The sequence below is a fragment of the Chiloscyllium punctatum genome, chromosome 26 (genome assembly GCF_047496795.1).
Source record: "Chiloscyllium punctatum isolate Juve2018m chromosome 26, sChiPun1.3, whole genome shotgun sequence".
NCBI lineage: Eukaryota > Metazoa > Chordata > Chondrichthyes > Orectolobiformes > Hemiscylliidae > Chiloscyllium > Chiloscyllium punctatum.
In genome coordinates, this window is record NC_092764.1 from 79,454,211 (window position 1) to 79,475,201 (window position 20,991).

The 20,991-nt window shown below is 40.4% G+C and overlaps 1 protein-coding gene across 2 annotated transcripts in view; it reads right to left on the reverse strand.

Annotated features, from left to right (window-relative positions):
* Nucleotides 1–12,032: 12,032 nt before the first annotated feature.
* phaf1 (phagosome assembly factor 1) overlaps nt 12,033–20,991 on the reverse strand; it is a 175,241-nt gene continuing 166,282 nt past the window's right edge. For both annotated transcript variants that reach the window (XM_072547769.1, XM_072547770.1), the window contains 3 exons: nt 17,980–18,038; nt 14,060–14,132; nt 12,033–13,697 (listed from right to left, as the gene is read on the reverse strand). In XM_072547769.1, the coding sequence (XP_072403870.1) occupies nt 13,608–13,697; nt 14,060–14,132; nt 17,980–18,038 (222 nt within the window). In that variant the 3' untranslated portion in view covers nt 12,033–13,607. The remainder of the gene's footprint in view (nt 13,698–14,059; nt 14,133–17,979; nt 18,039–20,991) is intronic.

Consider the following 20,991-nt stretch of genomic DNA (forward strand, 5'->3'; position numbering starts at 1 on the left):
CTCGCTGAAGGCATCGGGCGGGCCCATGACTCCGACTGCGGATGCAGCTGCAACTCCCTCAGCCGCTGAGAAAGAGGTACCTGTGCAGCAGAACACCGCTGAACAACTCGTGGTGATCCGAGGGATGATCAAGGAGTTGATGGAAAACAACCGTAATCGGCTGGATCTGATCTCGGTCATGCTACAAAAACATGAGGAGGAGTTGGAAGGGCTGGGGAAACAAGCTGAAGGGGTCGAGTGGTGAACCGCAACATTGGAGACCGAGGTTAATACTCGGCGGGGCAGATCCAGGCCCTCGAGAAGCAGGTCCGGGCCTTGACTGAACAGATCGATGATCTGGAAAATCGAGGAAGGAGGAAAAATATCCAGGTTGTTGGGGTGCCGGAGAGAGTGGAAGGTGGGCAGCTAGTAAGTTTTTTGGACGACTGGCTGCTACAGTGTCTTGGCTGGGATGCCGAGGCAGGCTGAGTGAAGGTTGTCAGAGCTCATCGGGTTGTGGTGCGCAGATCCAGTCTGGATCAGTGCCCCCACCCGGTCCTCGTACGATTTCAAAGCTACAGGGACAAGCAGAGAGTCCTAGAATCTTCTTGAAGGATGGAGAAAGATCCACAGACCCTGACTTATCAGGGAACTAAGATAATGTTTTTCGAGGCCTTTTCTGCGATGGTGATCCATAAAAGGAAATCATTTGATGAGATCAAGAGAAAATTAAGGGACCTTGGTATTCAATATTTGATGAGATACCCAGCGGTGCTTCGTATTACCCACGTTAGGAGACGGTGCGGTCATTTGACTCCTTGGAATAAGTGAACAATTTCTTGGACACTTGAAAATAATTCAGATGGTTCTTTTTTTTCTCTGGCTATGTTTCTTGTAATGTTACCCTTTTCTTAAAGAAACTGCTGTTGGTGTGTTTTTTTTCCCCCATTAGGATTGGTGTTGATATATAGTTGGGGATGGGCAGAGTGCTCATATTTAATCTGTTCCCTTCTACTGCTTGGGCCTGGAGTGCAGCTCGAGCTGAACAGGGGAATAGAGATGTGTGGGGGAGGTGTAAGCACCCTTCTGTGGGCAGGGGAAGAGTCCCCCATTAAGTGCCTTTTGTATTTTGTAGCTAGTTTAGTGTTTTGGTTTTTCGTAACTAGACTCCATGAGTCTTCCTCTGTATGGGCCCCGCGTGCTGTAAGTTGAATTCTTCCTCTCGGCAGGTCAAAAGTGGTTGTAAAGGATCATGGCTAGCAGTTTCTTAAATGGTGCACCTGGAATATTAGAATGATCCATTCACCAGTTAAAAGGAAGGTGTTGGCGAGCCTCAGAAAGGAGAGGGTGGATGTTGCCCTGTTGCAGGAGACTCACTTTAATGACAAGGAACACTTGAAGTTACAGCAGGGCGGGTTTGATTGGGTATTTTTCTTGTCCTTTATCACTAAGAGCAGGGGGCCTGGCCATACTCATCTGGAAGAATTTTCCACTTAATTTACTAGATTGTGTTAAAGATGAATATGGTCAGTTTGTTATCCTTAAGGCTTTAATACATGGCGAGGAATTGCGAATATTGCCATCTCTGATCATGCAGCAGTATATTTTGTGGTTGAGATTAAGGGTAATGCAATGGGCTCACAGTACTGGCGAATGGATCCCTTCATCCTCAAAGACAGTAAGTTTGTTGAGTACTTTTCTAGGGAATTTGAAGCATTTTTGGGCTCCAACTCAGGCACAGCTAGTAATCCGTCTATTCTTTGGGAGACTGCTAAGGCCTACGCTAGAGCGATAATTATCTCAGACTTGGTCAGCCAGAAGTGATGGAAGGGAGAGCAGTAGGGTCTGCTCAAAGCACGATTGAAAGTAGCTGAGACGGCACATTACAGTGGACCGTCAGTGACTAAGCTGCAGCTGATCACAACCCTTCGTTCCGCCTTAAACTCCATGCTCACACATACAGCCAGGAAGGAACTTTCCTTTGTAAAGCAAAGGTTGTTTGAGTATGGTGATATGCTGGGTAAATATTTGGCATATCTGGTTAGGAAGATGAATGCCTCCTAATCTATTGCTTCTATTAGGGAAAGGAATGGAACTCTTGTAATGCGAAGAAGATCAACGCGGTGTCTCGGAGGTTCTGTTCTGAACTGTATTAGTCTGAATGTTATGAGGATAGATGTGATAAAATGGAGTCTATTTTTAGGAACATGGATCTTCCCGGGGTGTCTGTTGAGCAGGCGTCTCTCCTTCCTGCTCCATTAACAGCCCAAGAGATACAGGAGGCGGTGAGGCAACTTCAAAGTGGGAAGGCCCCCGGCCCTGATGGTCTTCTCAGTGAGTTTTGTAAAAAATTTGTAAACATACTGTCAGAACCATGCTAGGCACGTATAACTCTTCATATAGTCGGGATTGCCTCCCACCATCCTTGAGAGGAGCTAATATCTCTCTTTTCCTCAAGAAAGGGAAGGCCCTGGAGGACAGTGGTTCTAACAGACCCATCTCGCTCTTAAATTCTGATTTTCAAATTTTGTCTCAGACCTTGGCATTGAGGTTGGAAGGAGTATTGCCCTCTATTGTTAAAGAAGATCAGATGGGCTTTATAAAAGGATTGCCGATCCTCAAATAATGTTAGGAGGTTACTTAACATGTTCACAGTGTGCCAGCAGTGACCAATTCAAGGTTTGGTGGTCTTTTTAGACATGGAGAAGGCATTTGATTGGGTGGAATGGCCGTATCTTTTTTATACCCTGGGCCTGGGTGAAGTGTTTACTAGATGGGTAAGGGTCCTTTAAAGCGATCCTCTGGTGGCAGTTCTCACCAATGGTATAAGGTCTGACAATTTTAACATTGGTAGCAGCAGTCAGCAAGGCTGTCCCCTCTCACCTTTGCTTTTCACATTGATGATTGAGCCATTGGCAGAGGCCATTCGTGAGGACCCTGATATAACTGCCCCAAAGGTGGGGTTGAATGTGCATTAGTTTACACTATATGTTCTTATTTTTCTCTTGAACCTGGCAGTCTCGGTGCTGTTTGATACAGTGCACTAATTCATTTGGTTTTCTCAGGTTACAAGCTCAATTTTTCAAAGTTGGAGGTTATGCTTATGGGGGCATCTTAGGGGAATACCTGAGGCTGAAGGTGGATTCCCCTTTAAGTGGGCACAGGGAGGTTTTCTTTACTTGGGCCTCTCTGTTACCCCCTAGCTTTGATCCGTTATTCAAGGCTAATTTTGTTTATTTGTTTGACAAGATTAAACAAGACCTTCAAAGATATTGTGGTTGGGTTGAGTCATTCTTATCAAAGTGAATGTTCTTCCTCCCTTATTGTACCCTTTGCAGATGCTCCCTTTCCTCTTTCTGAGGCAAAATTTCAGAAATTGAATGCTTGGTTTAGTTCTTTTACTTGGCATTATAAGCAGCCTCTTATTAAGCATGCGAAAGTGCAATTGCCCCAGGGACTGGGGGTAGTGGACCCCCGGTAATTAGACAAAATCAACTGAGCTCCCCTCCTATCTTTTGTAAGTGATTGGGCCTGTGGGGACTCAATGTCTAGATGAGATTCCCTACAGTGTGGAAACAGGCCCTTCAGCCCAAAAAGTCCACACCAACCCTCCGGACAGTAACCCACCCAGACCCATTTCCCTCTGACTAATACATGTAACACTATATGCAATTTAGCATGGCCAATTCACCTGACCTACACATCTTTGGACTGCGGGAGGAAACCTACGCAGACACGAGGAGAATGTGCAAAATCCACACAGTCACCTGAGGCTGGAATCGAACCTGGGACCCTAGTGCTGTGAGCCACCGTGCCACCCCAAAATAAGTAAAAGCCTACATGGTTGGACATTGAGGTCTCCCAGACGAAGTGTCCCCTTATCAACCTGTTGTTTTTAGACAAAATGAGGACAGTTGTGGAACATTGCCATAATCCAATAGTTACTAACATGGTCAAAGCATGGAGGGCAATGAGGTAGATGGAGGGTAATATGTCTAAAACATCTTTTCTTACTTCATACTTGGCATGTCAGGTTTATGGCCAGGGACAATGGATCCAGTGTTTAAACTTTGGGCAGATAGGGGAGTCTTTTGCTTGGGTGATCTGTTTGAAGGTGAAGCGTTGATGTCTTTTGATCAAATAACTCGGAAATATGGATTGTTGAGTAGGCCTCTTCTGTTTCTTTCAGATTAGAGATTTTATTTGAAAGGAGACCACGTTCTTGACTGAGTGTTATAGATCTGATACAGAAAAAAGGGTGCTTCAGGCTAATAGCACTCTTTCAGTGAGTACTCTCTATCATTTGCTGGAGGTAAGTTGCTCGGGTGACACCGAGCATCTATGTGAGCTCTGGGAGAGAGAGTTAGGAGTTGAGATCACTTTGGAAACATGGGAGGACATTTGTAGAATGGGAAGAGGATTTTGATACATAATAGGACCCGTGCAGGGAGCATCTTCAATGTGTTCCAAATGTAAAATAAATACAAGTACCCTCACTCATTGTTTGTGGTCCTGCCACAGGCTCCGTGCGTATTGGAGTGCTGTGGTAGGAGTAATACAGAGGGTCATAGGGACCAAAGTCAAGGTGGACCTGGTCTCTTTGCTCCTGGGTTTGCTGAATTTACCTCACATTAAATGTACATGGGAAAAAGCTTTTTAACATACTTTTTGTGCGAGGAAGAACATTCTGCTGCATTGGGTGTCTGAGAACCCCCCCGGGTCTGTTGGGGTAGTGTAAGTTAATTACAGAACACATTTCTTTAGACTTTCTTACAAATATGCTGCACCAGAAAACAGACAACTTCTACCAGACATGGCATCCCTTTTTGAATGACTTGGAAGCACATCTGTCCGGCATTTTGATTAGGGCTTTTATCTTGCCCATGGTGGTTTGGTTTAATAAACCTCAGACCATGAGAGGAAAAATTTCAAATAAATGTGGGTTTAATAATTGATGCTCTTGAAGGTTAAGAGCTATTGTCTTGTTCCATTATTTATTTAATTATTGATTTGTAATAAGTTTAGTTTTGATTTTTTTTAAGAGATTAGTATAGTAGTTGGTTTATTGTTGTTCTTGATGTTATAAAATTTCATATTTCTGTAACTTTCTAATTTTGTAAAGAAAACTTTTTTCAATAAAAATATTTTTTAAAATATGCAGATGTGATCAATAGAGCAGGAGAAATACTTTACCTTCTGTTGAGGTGACTGAGGTGACGTTGGGGGAAGCACTTTGGGGCAAGTGATCATAATTTTATTAGTTTTAAAAGAGTTATGGAAAAGAATAGACCTGATCTAAAAGTTAAAGTTCTAAATTGGAGGAAAGCCACTTTTGACAGTATTAGACAGGAACTTTGACAAGTTGTTTAGGGGAGGCTATATGCAGGTAAAGGGATTGTTGGAAGTGGAAGGTCTTTAAAAATGAAATAACGAGAGTTCAGAGAAAGTGTGTCCTTGTTTAGTGTGAAAGGCAAGGCTGGTAGGTGTAGGGTATGCTGGATGACTAGAGAAATTGAGGCTCTGGTTAAGAAAAAGAAGGCTTAAGTCAGGCAGTAAGAGTATACTTAAGAGGGAAATGAGGTCAAAAAAGGAATAGGAGATAGCCTTGGCAAACACAGTTAAGAAGAATCCAAAGAGATTCTGTAAGTACATTAAAGGCAAAAGACTAATTAGCATGAGAATAGAGCCCCTTAAAGATCAATGTGGCCATCTATGTGTGCAACGACAGGAGATGTGTGAGATACTAAACTAATAATTTGCATCAGTATTTACTGTGGAGAAGGACGTGGAAGCTAGGGAGCTTTGAGAAATAATGATAAAAATAACAATGTCATGAAAAGAGTTCATATTCCAGAAGAGGTGCTAGAGGTCTTAAAATGCATTAAAGTAGATTAAGCCCCAGGACCTGACCAGGTATATCCCAGAACTTTGTCGGGAGCTAGGAAAGAGACTGCTTTTTAAGGAAGTGACGTTGGTGAGATTAGATGACGAATAAAACACCTTGGGTTTTGTATAAATGTAGCAGTAGCATTATCTGAGCTCCTACACAGCAGGTTTTCTGATCTGCCTGCTCTTTGGACATTCTGTACTTGCAAGCCATCCGGTACATCTTTTGTTAGGATCCCACTGGAGACCAATAATGTGAAAGAACTGAACCTCTCAAATAACTCCAACAGAAGTCGTCAATGGACAAGAAGTCACTTTTTAAAATGCTTTTATTCCAACAACAAAATCAAAAGTGAACATTTTTATCAAGGAAATTACATATTATAAATTATAAATTACAAATTACAATTTAAATAGTTAACGCAACAAAGGCAGCACTCTTAGCATCCACATGGCACTATTTTCAGTCCTACTGTCTATCCCAGTTCTCCTCTAAAGCTCAATTGCTCTTCACATAAGGTCTGATTCTGAAGTAGCTTCCAACAACTGCTTTACTTCATCTCATATCCACAGATAAAATTACCACCAAGGTATACGTTGGTGGAATCTCTCCCTCAACAGTTCTGACTGTATTGCTCCCTGAAGTCCCCTTCATCTGGGCACTCAACACTGTCTTAGAGCAGTATGGTCAGCTCTGCCAAGAGCCATTGTTTCAGTCCTTTCAATTAGCTGACACACACTGCTTCATGGAGAGCCTCGGTGTTTCTTCCTGCTGGAAAGAAACAACTTTTCGAACAGTTGTTCTGACCACAGGCTGCGATTAGAATTCACAGCCTGTTTATTCCTCCTAATTAGCCTGTTACTTTAGTAACCAAAGCATATGCTAATTTCTCAAATCTTCTGTCATAATCAGAAAACCCAATAAATAAACTTCATCCCCAGATACTTGGATCTGATCTGTTTCAGTCAGGGTCAATCTCAGTAAGTACAGGTTTTGAAACCATTTCAATCACATTTGGCACAAACGGAGGATAGCCTGCCCTTACACATTGGGCCAAATGTTCAAAGTCTGCCATGAAATATCCTACAATTGCCAATTGCACAAAGGAAAGTGCCTGTAATTTGATTATTATTTGTTAGTTACCTCTCTAGAAGAAAGATTTGGGGCAAATCTTAAACTGAACAGTGGATGCTGAAGATCTGAACCAAAAACAGAAATTGCTGGAGAATCTCAGCAATTCTGGCAGCATTTATGGAGAGAAAGCAGAGTTGAAGTTTCGAGTCCAGTGATTTACTGGACTCAATGTTAATTCTGCCTTCTCTCCGTTAATCTTTTTTGCTTGGTGCAAATCTTGTTGCCTGGCCTGATGGTGAAGAGGCGCAGATTTGGGATCAATGTATCCTTTACATCTTCTACCACTAATGTGTTTCAGGTTGTGAGCAGTTTAAATTATGTTACACGTATGCCTGAAGTAACTTAAGTGGCCAGCCTGAAGCTCAAACAATTAGTTCATAATAAAACTTTAACAGTTAGAGGGGAATTTTGGATTTCACAATTTTTAAAATATGGGAGGGCAACAAGTAACTCGAATTATTTTGTTTGCTAACATCAAGAACAGCCAAAAAAGGCTAAATATCTTTTGTTAGGAATGATTTGTATTGATTATGATGCTCCAAATCATAAAGTATCAATTTTGAAGTGTGACCATTTTAATGCAGACATACCATTCTCATAGAACAAGATCACAATAAATAGCCTGAAACGGTTTCTATATCTGTGCATATTATAGTGCCTGCTTGAGTCAATCATTTTCCATTTAGTTTGTGCTTGAATGCATAGTTAAATCAGGAGGAGGAGGAGGAGTTACATGTTAGTGATCAGAAATGGTGGAAGTCAGATGTAAGAAGCTGTAAAGCTCGTAGTATAGAATTACAGGAAAGTTACAGCATAGAAAGATCGCACAGACAGTCAGGTCTGTACCAGCTGAGATGAAAAAAAAACCCAGCCTATTCTGATCCCAATTTCCAGCACCTGACCCATAGCCATACAGGTTACAGCACTTCACGTACAGATCCAAGTTCCTTCTAAACAGGCTGAAGGCCTCTACCATCAAACCAGGCAGTAAGTTCCAGAGACACCCCTCTCCACCACCTTTGTCTGTCCCAAATGTATTACCTTGCACTTCTCCAGATTGAATTCTATTTGCTATGCTTTTGCCGACTCATCCAAACCATTGATATAATTCTGGAGTTGACAGTTATTCTCTTAGTTTATTATTTATTTAGCACACTTGCATTCACTGCTCTGACCTTTAAATATAAGCATTGGAATGTTATGTTGAGGTTGTACAGGATGTTGATGAGGCCTCTTCTGGAAACTGTCCAGTTCTGGTCACCCTGTTATAGGAAGGATATTGTTAAACTAGAGAGGGCTCAGAAGAGATTTACCAGATGTTGCTGGGAATGAAAGATTTGGAGTTACAAGGAAAGTTATTATGAGTCATTGGAGCATAGGTGGTTGAGGTGTGAACCTAAAGGCTTATAATAGCATGAGGGGTACAGATAAGGTGAACTGCAGGTGTCTTTTCCCTAGGGTGGGGGATTTCAAGACTAAGGGGAATATTTTTAAAGGTGAGGGGAGAAAGACTTTGTAAAAGATAATTGCTCATCATGTCTTTTTAGAGTGGTTAGTGTATGGAATGAACCTACAGAGGAAGTGGTTGATGCGGATACGGTTACAATGGATACATACACGAATAAGAAATGTTTGGAGGGACATAGGCCAGAAGCAGGCAGGTGGGTTCAGCTGAGGTGTGGGATAAATAGTCATTATAGACTGGTTGGACCGAAAGGTCTGTTTCCATGATTCTATGGACCTTCACAAATCAATTACACAGCCAATTTTTCAGTCATCTGCTGATTTCCCAATCAGGCTTCCCACATTTAAGTCCAAATGACTACATACAAGAAGTGAAAACCCAGAACCATTTGGAACTCAAATTAGGAGCAAATTACTGCAGATGTGAGAATCTGTACTGAAAATAAAAAGTTGTAAATTACAGTAGTCCAGGCAGCATCCATGAAGAGACAGCAAGCTAACATTTTGACTCTAGATGACGCTTCATTAGAGCTCTGACGAGTCAGCTAGTCTTCAATCATTACCTTGCGGTCTTGCCACGGATGCTGCCTGACCAGCTGGGATTGCCAGCCTTTTGGAGAACCATTAATTTTGCAAATAGAAAGTTATTTTCATGCTTCACCAGAACCCTGTTTCTTTTCAATTAGCTAATTATAGACTCAACTTGCCACATTCTTTTGTATCTTACGGATTTTCACATTTCTGACCTGAGTGCCATGTGAATCCTTCTCAGATGCCATACTAAAATCCATAGGACAACATCCACTGCACTTTGCTCATTAATCCTCATTCCTTCCTCAAAAAAATTTTTTTTAAAAAACTTAGTTAAACACTACATTCCCTGAGTAAAACAGTCAATGTCCTTGATTAATTCATAGCTTTCTACATGGCAGTTTCCCCTATATCTCAGAACTGATTCTAATAATAATTTGCCAGTCTCTCATTATTTGTTGCAATTGATTCCTGTTTGGATAATCTAGAATTAGGGGTCTTAATATAAAGAGGGTGCTCATTTAAGACAGAGAATAAGTATTTTTTCTTAAGGCTTGAATGAATACCTTTGGAAATTTTGTCCTCAAAAGGCAAAGGAAGTGAAGTCTTTGAATATCTTTAAGGCAGAGCCTGATAGATTCTTGGTGATCAAGGGGAATAAATGTTAAGGGTGGAGGAGAGAACATGCAGTGGAGGTTATAATCAGATCAGCCTGAATCTTAAAGAATGGGAGTAGGTTTAAGGAGTCAAATGGCTATTCCTGCATCTAGCAGGTGATTGTTATGTACATTTACATGGCTTATTCCTTGCACCATTTTTAAACAATGGTACAACATTCACAGACCTCTAATCTTCTAGCACCTCATCTCCATATAATGAGATTTGAAAAAAGGATGTTAAGAACGCCATTATTTCCTCCTTTGTTTATCCAGCTTCAAGGATACCAGTGCCGCCAGTACTTTTCCCTCACAGTATGCCGATAGTACCTAATATTTCACATTGCCCTTTCACAAGAAAGTATCCATCATTCTTCTTTATGAGGCTAGAAACAACAGTCATTAAGAAACCGGCCCACATCTTGCCCAGCTAAGTCATATTGTAAATCAGTGATTCGTTCTCCTCCTGCTCTTAGTGTACTGAGGCAGCATCTTTGGGCTCTCCATGTACCTGCCAATATGGTCATATCCTTTCCCTATTTTCCAAATCTCCCTTAAATGTCACTCACCCCTACTTTGTACAGCAATTTTTTCCCCTTTCTTTACCTTATCCTGTGCGCTTCTGGATAATGAGGCTCCAAATTTGGCAGTGCCAGTCTTTTTTTGTGGGTTCATGTCTACAGTGTGATCACAGAACATGGCTTTTGATTGCTTCCCACCCGTATGTCACCAATTTTCCTTCAAGTAGCTGTATCAAGTCTATATTTGCCAGGTCACCCCCTCAGCTTCAAAATACTTACCCACCCACAATTTAGAACTTTTACTCTTATTCTTTATTTCTTTCCATAACAATGCTAGATCTAATTATTTTCACCATCTTCAAAGTGGTCATGTACTGTAAATTCATCTACTTGCCCAGCTTCATTTTCTGAGACCACATGTAGAATTCTATCCCCTCTCACTCCAGGCTTGTTACATGTTGGCTAATGCCAAGAGAGAAGCAAGAGGAGATCATGAACTTGATCAAGATTGACTTTAGTCTGGTTTGACGAAGGAAGAAAGGTAGGTTGCAAATGGATGTCGAGCTTGTAGATTATGAAGTATATAAAGAGAAGAGAATCTCTAAACATTTAACTTGTGCTTCAGAGAGATCCTCACGCTATTGGCATAGTTAACTCATTTTAATGTCTAGCATTCTGTCACTTTTCCATGTCTAAGCATTATCACTGCTAAGCATTTTAGCCACTGTTCTATAGTCAAGCTTTCTTTATACTGATTCACTGGCCCTGTCTATATATACTTTATATTTATGATTCCTTTGCCAGCTCCATTGACTCCCTCAACATCCACATGCATTTGAGCCTACTTTTCCTCCTACCATTAAGAGAGACTCAGTCAAACACGAGCAAGTTTTCTGCCACACTTTTCATTAGCTTGACTCAGCTTTCACTAGTGGGACCATCCTGCCCAAAAATACTCAACTACAAATACAATTATGTATCTCTCTTTAACCACGTTTAGCAGGGTCAGCACAAGTATATATTCTCCTCTTGCTCAGTATAGATGCAATGGGGTCATTCTTTCATGATTCCACATCTTTGTTAGCACAGTTGGCATATTTTAACTATGTTCACCTCTGCACTTTCACTTTAAATTCAAGAACTTCGTTTTGGCCATTCCCTTTTCACCTATTACTGGATCTTACTGACAATTTAAAGACAGGATGCTAGCTTCCTTACGTGTATACACCATTGAAATAGCACTCTGTTCTACACCAGTGTTGTTAACTTATAACTAGTCAGGCAATCTTACTACAAAAGGCAATGAATTATTTAAAATTTTGCCCAATTAGATTTGTGCCATTGTTTTTCCAGCAACTGTGAAACGCTAATCCCACTTTCAGCCTTCACTCAGGTTGTTAGACAAAATCTGGTCAGCCTGCTTATCCCAGGAGAGAGCATTAAATTCCATGTGCCAGTCACCAGGATTACCTCCAACCTTACCGCACTCCAGTATTGTAAAAATACACAGCTACACTTTTCTCTAGCATCTATTTACCCTAACTTTCTCCATGCTGGTCTCCCATCTACTTGCCTCTAGACACCAAAACTCAACCACTACACCGTGTCTCACATCAACTTCTCCTCAATCATCATTCCTATCCTGGCTGAAATTTTGAGTCCCACCCAAACCCTCAAATTGGTTTTAAAAGGAAGGCGAATATTCTATTTCCAGGCAATGAAAAGAAACTCTTGCACAGTAAGCCCAGATCTCAAGTGAAATCCCATGTGCAGGCTCTGCTAGAAAATGGGGTAATTATTCCTCACTGAGCCCCTCTCCACCCAGCCTTCACACTCCCAAAAAAAACCAGTCAAATTCAATTATCTCAAACAGTGAACTGGAGTCAGTTTTATTCACGAGGCAGAATACATGCTCTTAAAATGTGCATTTTTTTCCTTTTTTAAAATAAAAGTCAGAGGATTGTGCAGAAAGAAAAATGAATGAAGAGGCAGAAATAATTCCCATGTAAGCAAAGAGCACAGGAATAAACACTAAACTAAGCAGGTTTAGTTAAGGATCAACAGCTACAAGAGAACAGCTTTCAGTTTCAAAGTAAACGGTAACATAGTCTTTAAACAACATCCACGTGTGTTGGATACAACAATTTGCAATCTCACAGTTTACAGGAAGACAGAATGCAAAGTATCACCATAACACACATCACACATCCCTGCTACTGGTCCAGAGTCAAAACATTGATCACAATTCAAAATACATCCTTCTCATTGTTCACCATTAAACTATACAGGCACTCCCTGTACATTGTTAAAATTACAAAATGCATTATTTACAGATTTATACACAGTGTAAACACAAAATTTGTCTATTAATTACAAGTTGCTACAATGTACAATGTAAAAATGAGTGATGGCTAAAAAGAGTTTTAATTAAAAAAAAGAAAAGCACTAAGCTCTCAATATTTTGATGAGGGAACAGTCCAAGTAGCTTCACATCTTCCTATGAACAGACCTCTTGTGAATACTGCGAAAAGCAGAGACTCCACACTGCTTGTGTGCAGTGTCCAATCTCTGCTGCTGACTAAAACCTGTCAATGGCCAATGACATGCTTGGGTGTGCAGTCCCATCATGGGAAAAAGCACAGAGATGAGGAAAGTAAGCGCATTGAAGATATGTCTTTGGCATCAAATTAACAACATGCAATTCAAGACATGGCAGAAGATTGCATTTCAACCCAATATAGTGCGGTGAAATGAATAAATCATCACTGCTGTCCGCCACCCCCCCAAAACTCCCGAGTAGCGGGACCGGCTGCGTGCATGGACTGGACTCCTCTCCACGCCCCAGTCTTACCCAATTAGCTGGCACTATACCCTGACACTCCTCAGTGGATAAAACACATCAAGTAATTAAAGTGTATGTAGTGCAAATGATATAACCATTTCTATAAAAACGTGCTACTGTCTAAGCTAGAGAGGCTGTGCCTGAACACATGGACAAACTTCTGCCTCTGCATACTGTGCTGGGACAGAAATGTGTATGGAGTTCCACAACACTACAGGAACACCTATTAACAGAAACCTGAAACACTGCCCATTCAAGGCTTGTACAACTTGTGCTTCTTGTATGTGCAGCTCCACTGCCTGCTTCCTCAACTTCTACAAGACTCATGACAAGGCAGAACCCAGTTGGTCTGCACTGTCCACTTGAGGACAGAAACTGGCTTAATGCAAGCATAGAGTTGCACACCTCATCGCCAAGGACAATCACCAGTGATGAGGCCAGTGACAAACCAGAAACCCCCTCCCCCCTCAATCCAGGTAAGGCCAGGGATGCAGTCTTGACTGGATTATGCTGTTCTGTACAACTGTGGCAGCTAATCAAGGCACACTGTACTAAACCGGTAGAGTCCTGGTTGTTTCAAATGAGACAGAGGCTCACTGGGTTAGTTCTGTGGTTCGAGATTGGCTGCTGGGCCTGGGAGGACCATAAAGTGTTACCGACGCTATGTGGTTGTTCTGCATGACCTGCAAAGAAAGCACAGGAACACAGACTTCAAATACGAGAAATTTATATACACACATATGGGAGACAAATCTGTGCACACATATATGTTTCTGGAGACAGGTACACACACCATGTTACCCTTGCTATTTATTTTTCCTTAGGGTTGAGCATATGGTTTTAAGTTGGTTGCCCTCATACTATCAAACTTAGCGACCAATAAGGTTTGATGGCTGGTGTTGGTAGTTATCTACCTGTAAGGAATATTACAGTTAAGCCTCTTTCCAGTCTGACAATAGCCACACCCCTCTGAAGGTCAGAGGCAAGAAACATAGGACTGGTTTCCATTTGAAAACCCAGGGGAGCAGAAATCAACTTACTATACCTCAAAGATCATGCGCTGCAGTCCAAAGCAGAAAGTTGAGCCAAAAGGGTTTGTGTTGTTTGCTGAAGAGGACCTACGTCAGCAAAAAAAAAAGTCAATTTAACTCCAATAACAGAACAATTCTACATTCCCAGCATTGAACCTCACTGTGTTCTACAATGTTGATGGGTAGATTCTCTGATTGTTCATTTTCCCATATATGTATCATGCACCTTTGTTTTAGGCAAATAGCTTTGTCTGCACTAATGTATCTTGAGATGTAAAAAGAGCTCCCAAAAGGTGGATAGCAGTGCAGTAAGTGACCATTTTGGAGATTATGATTATAAACAGTTAGTTTCAACATTATGCAAAGGAGCAAAGATAGAAGTGTAAGAGATCTAAACAAGGATAAGGCCAACTTTACAAAGCTAGCAAAAAGGTGGACTGGTTACAGCTACAGCAGTGGAAGGCATTCAAAAGTCAATTCTACAGAGTGCAGACAAGTCCACACAAAGAATAAAATAGGTGATAAATGCAAAACCTAAAGATCCCAGGTTATTCAGAGGTATGTTGGGCAAGAAAAAGAAACAAAAAGATTATTGCAATTTCATAAAAGGTAATATTTCGGAAGGTTAAAGCACCAGAGATAAATGCAAGGGTGCAGTAAAACAATTAGGAAAACAAAGGATTAAAAAAAAATTGGTCGTGACATTGCATTTTTTTTAAAAAAGATACTTTAACAGTGCACCAAGGGAGGGTTGGGTCCACCAAACATACAAAATGTCTTCTATATGGTGGGCGGCACGGTGGTTAGCACTGCTGCCTCACAGCGCCAGAGACCCTGGTTCAATTCCCACCTCAGGCGACTGACTGTGTGGAGTTTGTACATTCTCCCCGTGTCTGCGTGGGTTTCCTCCGGGTGCTCTGGTTTCCTCCCACAATCCAAAAATGTGCAGGTTAGGTGAACTGACCATGCTAAATTGCCCGTAGTGTTAGGTGAAGGGGTAAATATAGGAGAATGGGTCTGGATGGGTTATGCTTCGGCGGGGTCAGTGTGGACTTGTTGGGCCGAAGGGCCTGTTTCCACACTAAGTAATCTAATCTATATCCATACACAATTTAGGCGCGGGGATCTAAACAGGTACTTTGTCCCACTTCACAGGAGAAGGCATATGCAGACATTCTACTTAAAAAGGAGTATAAACAATTTGATAAAGAAAGAATAATGAAAAGGGAAGCACTGGAGTGACCCACTGGAGGATGGATCTGACACCAAGGTGCTGAATGAATTGAAACCTAGACTGTTAAAGGAAGCTAGGGAGGAAATAGCAGATACTCGGAGGATAATTTTCCAATCCTCATTAGATACAGATGAGATACCAGAACACTGGAGGTCAGCAAATGTTGTAAACATTATTCAAAAAAGGTACCAGGGACAGGTTACATCATCATAGGCTAGTCAGTCTAACCAAAGTGGGCAGCAAATTACTGGAATGAATATTGGAAGATAGGATTAGCAGCTATTAGAGAGGCATATTAAATCAGGATAGTCAACATGTTAAAAAAGAGGAGATCATATATTACTGTTTTAATTGAATTTGAGGAATTATAAAAGGCACTGATTAGGCCACAGCTGAAACTTATGGTCTTACATTACAGGAAGGAAACAAATGCTTGAGGGAACTCTTCTGACAGAAGTAATGCCCCTGCCTTAAGTCTGGGTTCAAGTCCTATTTGTTTCAGAGGTGCGTCATAAAACATTCGAACAGATTCATTATAATCTCCATAATCACAAGTGAAGCACAGAGGAGATTTGCAAGAATGCTATGAAGGCTTGAAAATTGCAGGTATGAGGAAAGATTGCATTAGCTATTTTACCCAAGGGTGAGTGGTGACTTAATTCAGGTGCGTAAAATAATAAGAGGCTGAGACCACTGGGACAGGGAAGTAGTGTTTTGCCTAGTGAGGTGGTCAATTACCAGGTGACAGATTTAAGGTGATTGGTAGAAGGATTAGAGGGAACACAAGGAGTTCACTGCACATTGTGGTGATTGAGGTAGAAACCTTCAACTGTTTAAAAAAAGTTACCTGGATCTGCAAATGAAGTGCTGTAATCTGCAAAATGATGGATAAGTTGCTGGAAAAGGGAATTGGATTAAGTGGCTAATTTATTTAGCCAGAACAGAATTAATTGAATAGCTTCTTTCTGTGCTGTAACATTTCTATGTTCCTATAGCAGATACTCAAAGTATAAATAATGTGAGATCTGGTCTTATAGCATGAGTGACTGGGGAATTAATAAAGAAAATAAGAAGAGGTCAGATGATATGAACAGGTTTCAGTTTTCACTATAGAGGTTACAATTACCATCCTATAAATTAGCAGAGGGGTATTAAAAATTAGTAATCAGCAGGGATGTCTACTGAGCAATTTAGTTGAGCTGTGAGCTGACTGGCCCCCAGGACTTGACAAACTTCATCCTGAAGTTTTAATAGTAGTGCCGAGAGAGAGAGATATAGTTGATGCATTGAGGAAATTTTAACAAATTTAAAATGAACTTGGGGAAAGTTTCTTTAAATTAGCTATTTTCCAATGTAATTCCTTTGCTCAACAAAGGATGAAAAAGTAAGACTTCTAGTTCAACATTTATCATAGGGAAACAATATTTAATCAATTTATTGGACATCTTGAAAAAGTAACATGTGATGTGAATATAAAGGAACGAGCACTTCTGCTGGACTTAGATTTCCAGAAAGCATTTCAGAAAGTACCCCACACCCCCGCCAATGTTACTGCAGAAAATAAAAGCACGTGATGGAGCTGGTAATATTAGTTAACCAATTTTTCTGTGCCAATCAGAAACAAAGTGTGAAAGGGACATGTTCTGCTTGATAAGTCTTGCGTCACATAGAGGAGTGCTAGGACATCACTTTTCCACAGTTATACACATCACTTGGATAAACAAACCAAAGGTATGATGACTAAATTTGATAAAGATAAATAATAATGTAAGTTGTGTACAGGACTATAGATCGGTTAAGTGGGCAATGATTAGGCAAATGCATTATAATGTGGGAACTTGTGAAATTATTGATTTTGGCAGAATGAGTAAAAAGCATTCTAAAATGATAAATTGCAAAGTCTGAGAAGCAGAGAAATCTTAGTGTCATTGTAGCAAGCAAATACAGCAAGAAGTAAAGAAAGCTGATAGAACGTCATTGTTTATCACAAGGGAATTAAATACAACAGTAGATGATGCTTCAATTATAAAGGATGACTACCTCTGGAATACCGTCACCAGATTGTTTTTAGACAAGGGTGGTGGTCAAGGAAGCAGTTAGAGAACATTTACTGGATTGATACTGGGAATAGGTGGGTTGTTTTACTAGGAAAAGGTTTGACAGGGAAAACAATGGACAGGCTTTACTGGTATCCACTGGAGTTGTGAAGAGTAAAGATAAGAGCCCATGGAAAGGATGTTAGCGAGAGAATCTAGAGCTAATGCTGACTGTTATTAATAAGGAGCTATCCATTAAAGAAAAAGATAAGGAGGGTGTTGAATCTTTGGAACTCCCTTTCTGAAAAGGAAGTGGAAGCAGAGTCCTTAAATATTTGGAGATGGGTTAGATTCTTGTTAAGCAAAGGATGAAAGATTTTCAGGGTGAGGCAGAAATGTCAAGCAATCAGATCATGACCTTGTTGAATGGTGAAGTATGTCATGATGCCAAGTGACCTACTCTTGCTGATAATTCATATCACAATAATACCGGATGTTACACTACACTTGTAAACCTACAAGCATATGTTTCAAATGAAAAACAGTCAGGCTTGATAGTAAATTCGAATTTTAATCATTTCCTCAGTTCAAGTTGCCTGTTACTTCTCAGACTCTGGCCCCCCTCCTTATTGTCACAACTTAAGTTCATATGCTCATGTACTACCTGTGAAGAACCACTGGCTTCTCCATGGGGTGTCCAAGCAATTCCTGAATTGCATCCCACTGAAAAATAGTAACATCAATATCAGTAACTTCAACATTTTACTAATATGTTGTTATGTTTATAAATAACTAGCAGATTTAATTAAAGCAGCATCACAACTTCACCAGGCCTGGACTTGGCAAAGCAAAGGTTACTTTTCATTCTCAAATACTACAACTCAATCTTTCCCTTTGCAAGTGTTAGTGACCAGAGGTCAAGTAAGCGATTTTGAAAAGCCTCATGTTAAATACATACTGCAGTCACTTTCAGAAATCAGAGTTGGGCTGGAGCAAGAAATTTAAAAAAAAACCAAACAAGCCTTGTCTATTGAGCTTCACAAAGTGGTAATGAAAATCCAGCTGCCAACTCCAAATACATCTTTCTCTCCCCTTCACATCAATTGCCTCATATCCTGCCTATGTATAATGATAAAACAGGAAGTATAATTGAAGGACTTCAACAAACTGAAAATGGCCCAAAAAAAACAATAAAGAAACTGATCAACTACAACTTGCAGTGAGAGAGGAAATGAAGGAAAATGTAGCTTTTAAGTCTAAGGTGAAGAGAAGTTTTCAAAAGAGACAAGGTCACTTTTTCCATGAGGTCATTTTGTCATGACCCTGATCGGAAGAGCGCATGGATATTGAAGTCCCAACGCTCAAATATATAATATATAAATCAACTGAGTCACCAAATAATTAATTTGCCTGATTAACTGCTATCCAGGACAGAAGAAATTTCCCAGGCTTCATCAGTAAACAAAACTAAACATATTGAATAAGTACAAAATGGATTAACTCCTATGCAAACTATATTTGGCTTTAAGTCCAAACATGCACACTTTCATTCACAAACAAACCAGATAAGACTATCAGCTCTGCAGAACTATCATGGGTGCAAAATGTAGACAGAAGAACAAATTCAGTGGATCAAGAGTCCAAGCCACTAGAATGGAATGATGTGACTCTCTCAATTCCTTTGTTTTCAAATGATGACAATCACCCTGTTGTCAACCATAGAACAACAGATAATTCTCAATTCAGCCGCTGGTCAGTTGAACAGAGATCTTTGCATAAGTTAAACACTCATTTGAGACTAGTGTTTTTTTTTCCCCTCTACTCAGGTGAGAAAAAGGGAGACCTGACTTTACTTGTCAGGTTTCTGAGGGACAGAGTTCAACTGCCCCATCTCAGATCTTGAAAACCTGCAACTTAAAAATCCAAAGGCTGTTACTAGGTAGCTTTTCATCCCAAAAGGTAACCAGTACCAGTCTGTCTCAAAAATACCAAATTCAGTTTCTCCAAAAGTTAAGTGACCTCCGCAACAAGTAAATGAACATGACACAGCTGTAACTTTTGACTTCTGAATTGCAGGAAAAAAAGGGTACATTCTTGGCAGCGCAGTAGTGTTAAAACATCTACTTTCCTAGTTTAGTAGGAAGACTTCAGCGTTTGGCAAGACAGAACTTTTGAGCATTACTGAAAAGGAGGCTTTAAGTTTTTCATCTATCAATGTAGAATAAATATGAAAAGAAAGAAAAACAGTTATACTTTTAGAGGATGCTGATTGATTAGCAAGTGAACTGTTGATTGATGGAATCATTGCTCTGGTGGATTTGCTTTACTTCAGTAGATCTTGGTGAATTGCCCGGAGTGTAAACCAAAAACCTTTGAGAAAATGTGCCCTCCACCTAAGTGCTGCTACTTGCTTTCAAAACTGCCTTAAATTTCTAAACGATTCCTGGAGTTTGGGTATTATTTAGAAACTGGCATTTGATCATCCTTCGTTGCCCAGTATTGCAAGCAGCCTTGTGTTGCCACATATATGACTCGAAGATGTTCCCACAGTGCTTTTGGGTAGGATTTGAAATATTTAAGAGCCAAATGAAGAGAAACTAGGATTTATTTAAAATTTTGAAATGTGACTTGAAGGAGGATTTCTGTAGTGATGGTGCCTCGTTTCTGCATCTCTTGCCCTTCTTGATGCTGATGATCACTTGATAAACTACTCCAGGTGCAGTCTCACCAATACCTTGCATAGTTGCATCAATACTTCCTTACCTTTATATTCAATTCCCTTGGCTGTAAAAGCTAACAGTTCATTTGCTTTCTTTATTATCTGCTGTACCTGAATGCTAGTTTTCTGTGATTCATGAATGAGTACACATAGAACACTCTGCACCGGAACACCCCAAAGTCTCTCCGCATTTAGATGATAGGTTGACTTCCCATTACTTTGATCAAATAGGCATGACCTCACATGCCCATGTTAAACACCATCTGTCACATTTTGACCCACTCTCCTAACCTATCTATATTCATTTAGAAGGTTCTCATTTCCTGATTGCAATTTACAGTCCTGCTTTTTGTTTTGTCACCTGCAAATTTGGATATAGAGCCTTCTATCCCTATATCCTAGTCGTTAATGTAGATTGTAAATAGCTGGAGTCCAAGGACTGAACCCTTTGGCACCCCACTAGTTACATTTTGCCATCCAGAAATCAAACATTTATCCCAACTCTGTCTTCTGTTCATCAGCCAGTCATCAATCCAGGGTAACAAATTACCCCAAATCCTATATGATCCAAAAGATCACAACTTCAGAAAAACAGCTAATTACGTGGATATGGCTATGTGATTTCTCCATCACCCTGTCAATAAGCAGCAACTGAATTATGGTTTATTGACCATGTGCATTTACATCCATTAGGTAAATATGCTCATATAGGAATCTGAAAGCTTGCAGACTCTGCAGCAATGTTCAAAGACCATCAAGAGTTCTAAATCCATTGTTTTTCAAATTTACATCTCTGTAGGGAATATCTCTACAGAGATGTGTTTCCTGAATGTCATATAATCTCATGATCCAGATCAGGGACCAACTGATCAGAATGCAATTGCTGATGCTTACACTCAAACATTTGTAAGGAGCACAGTTCTGGTATCCTTTTGCATGGCACCACAAGAGTACGCT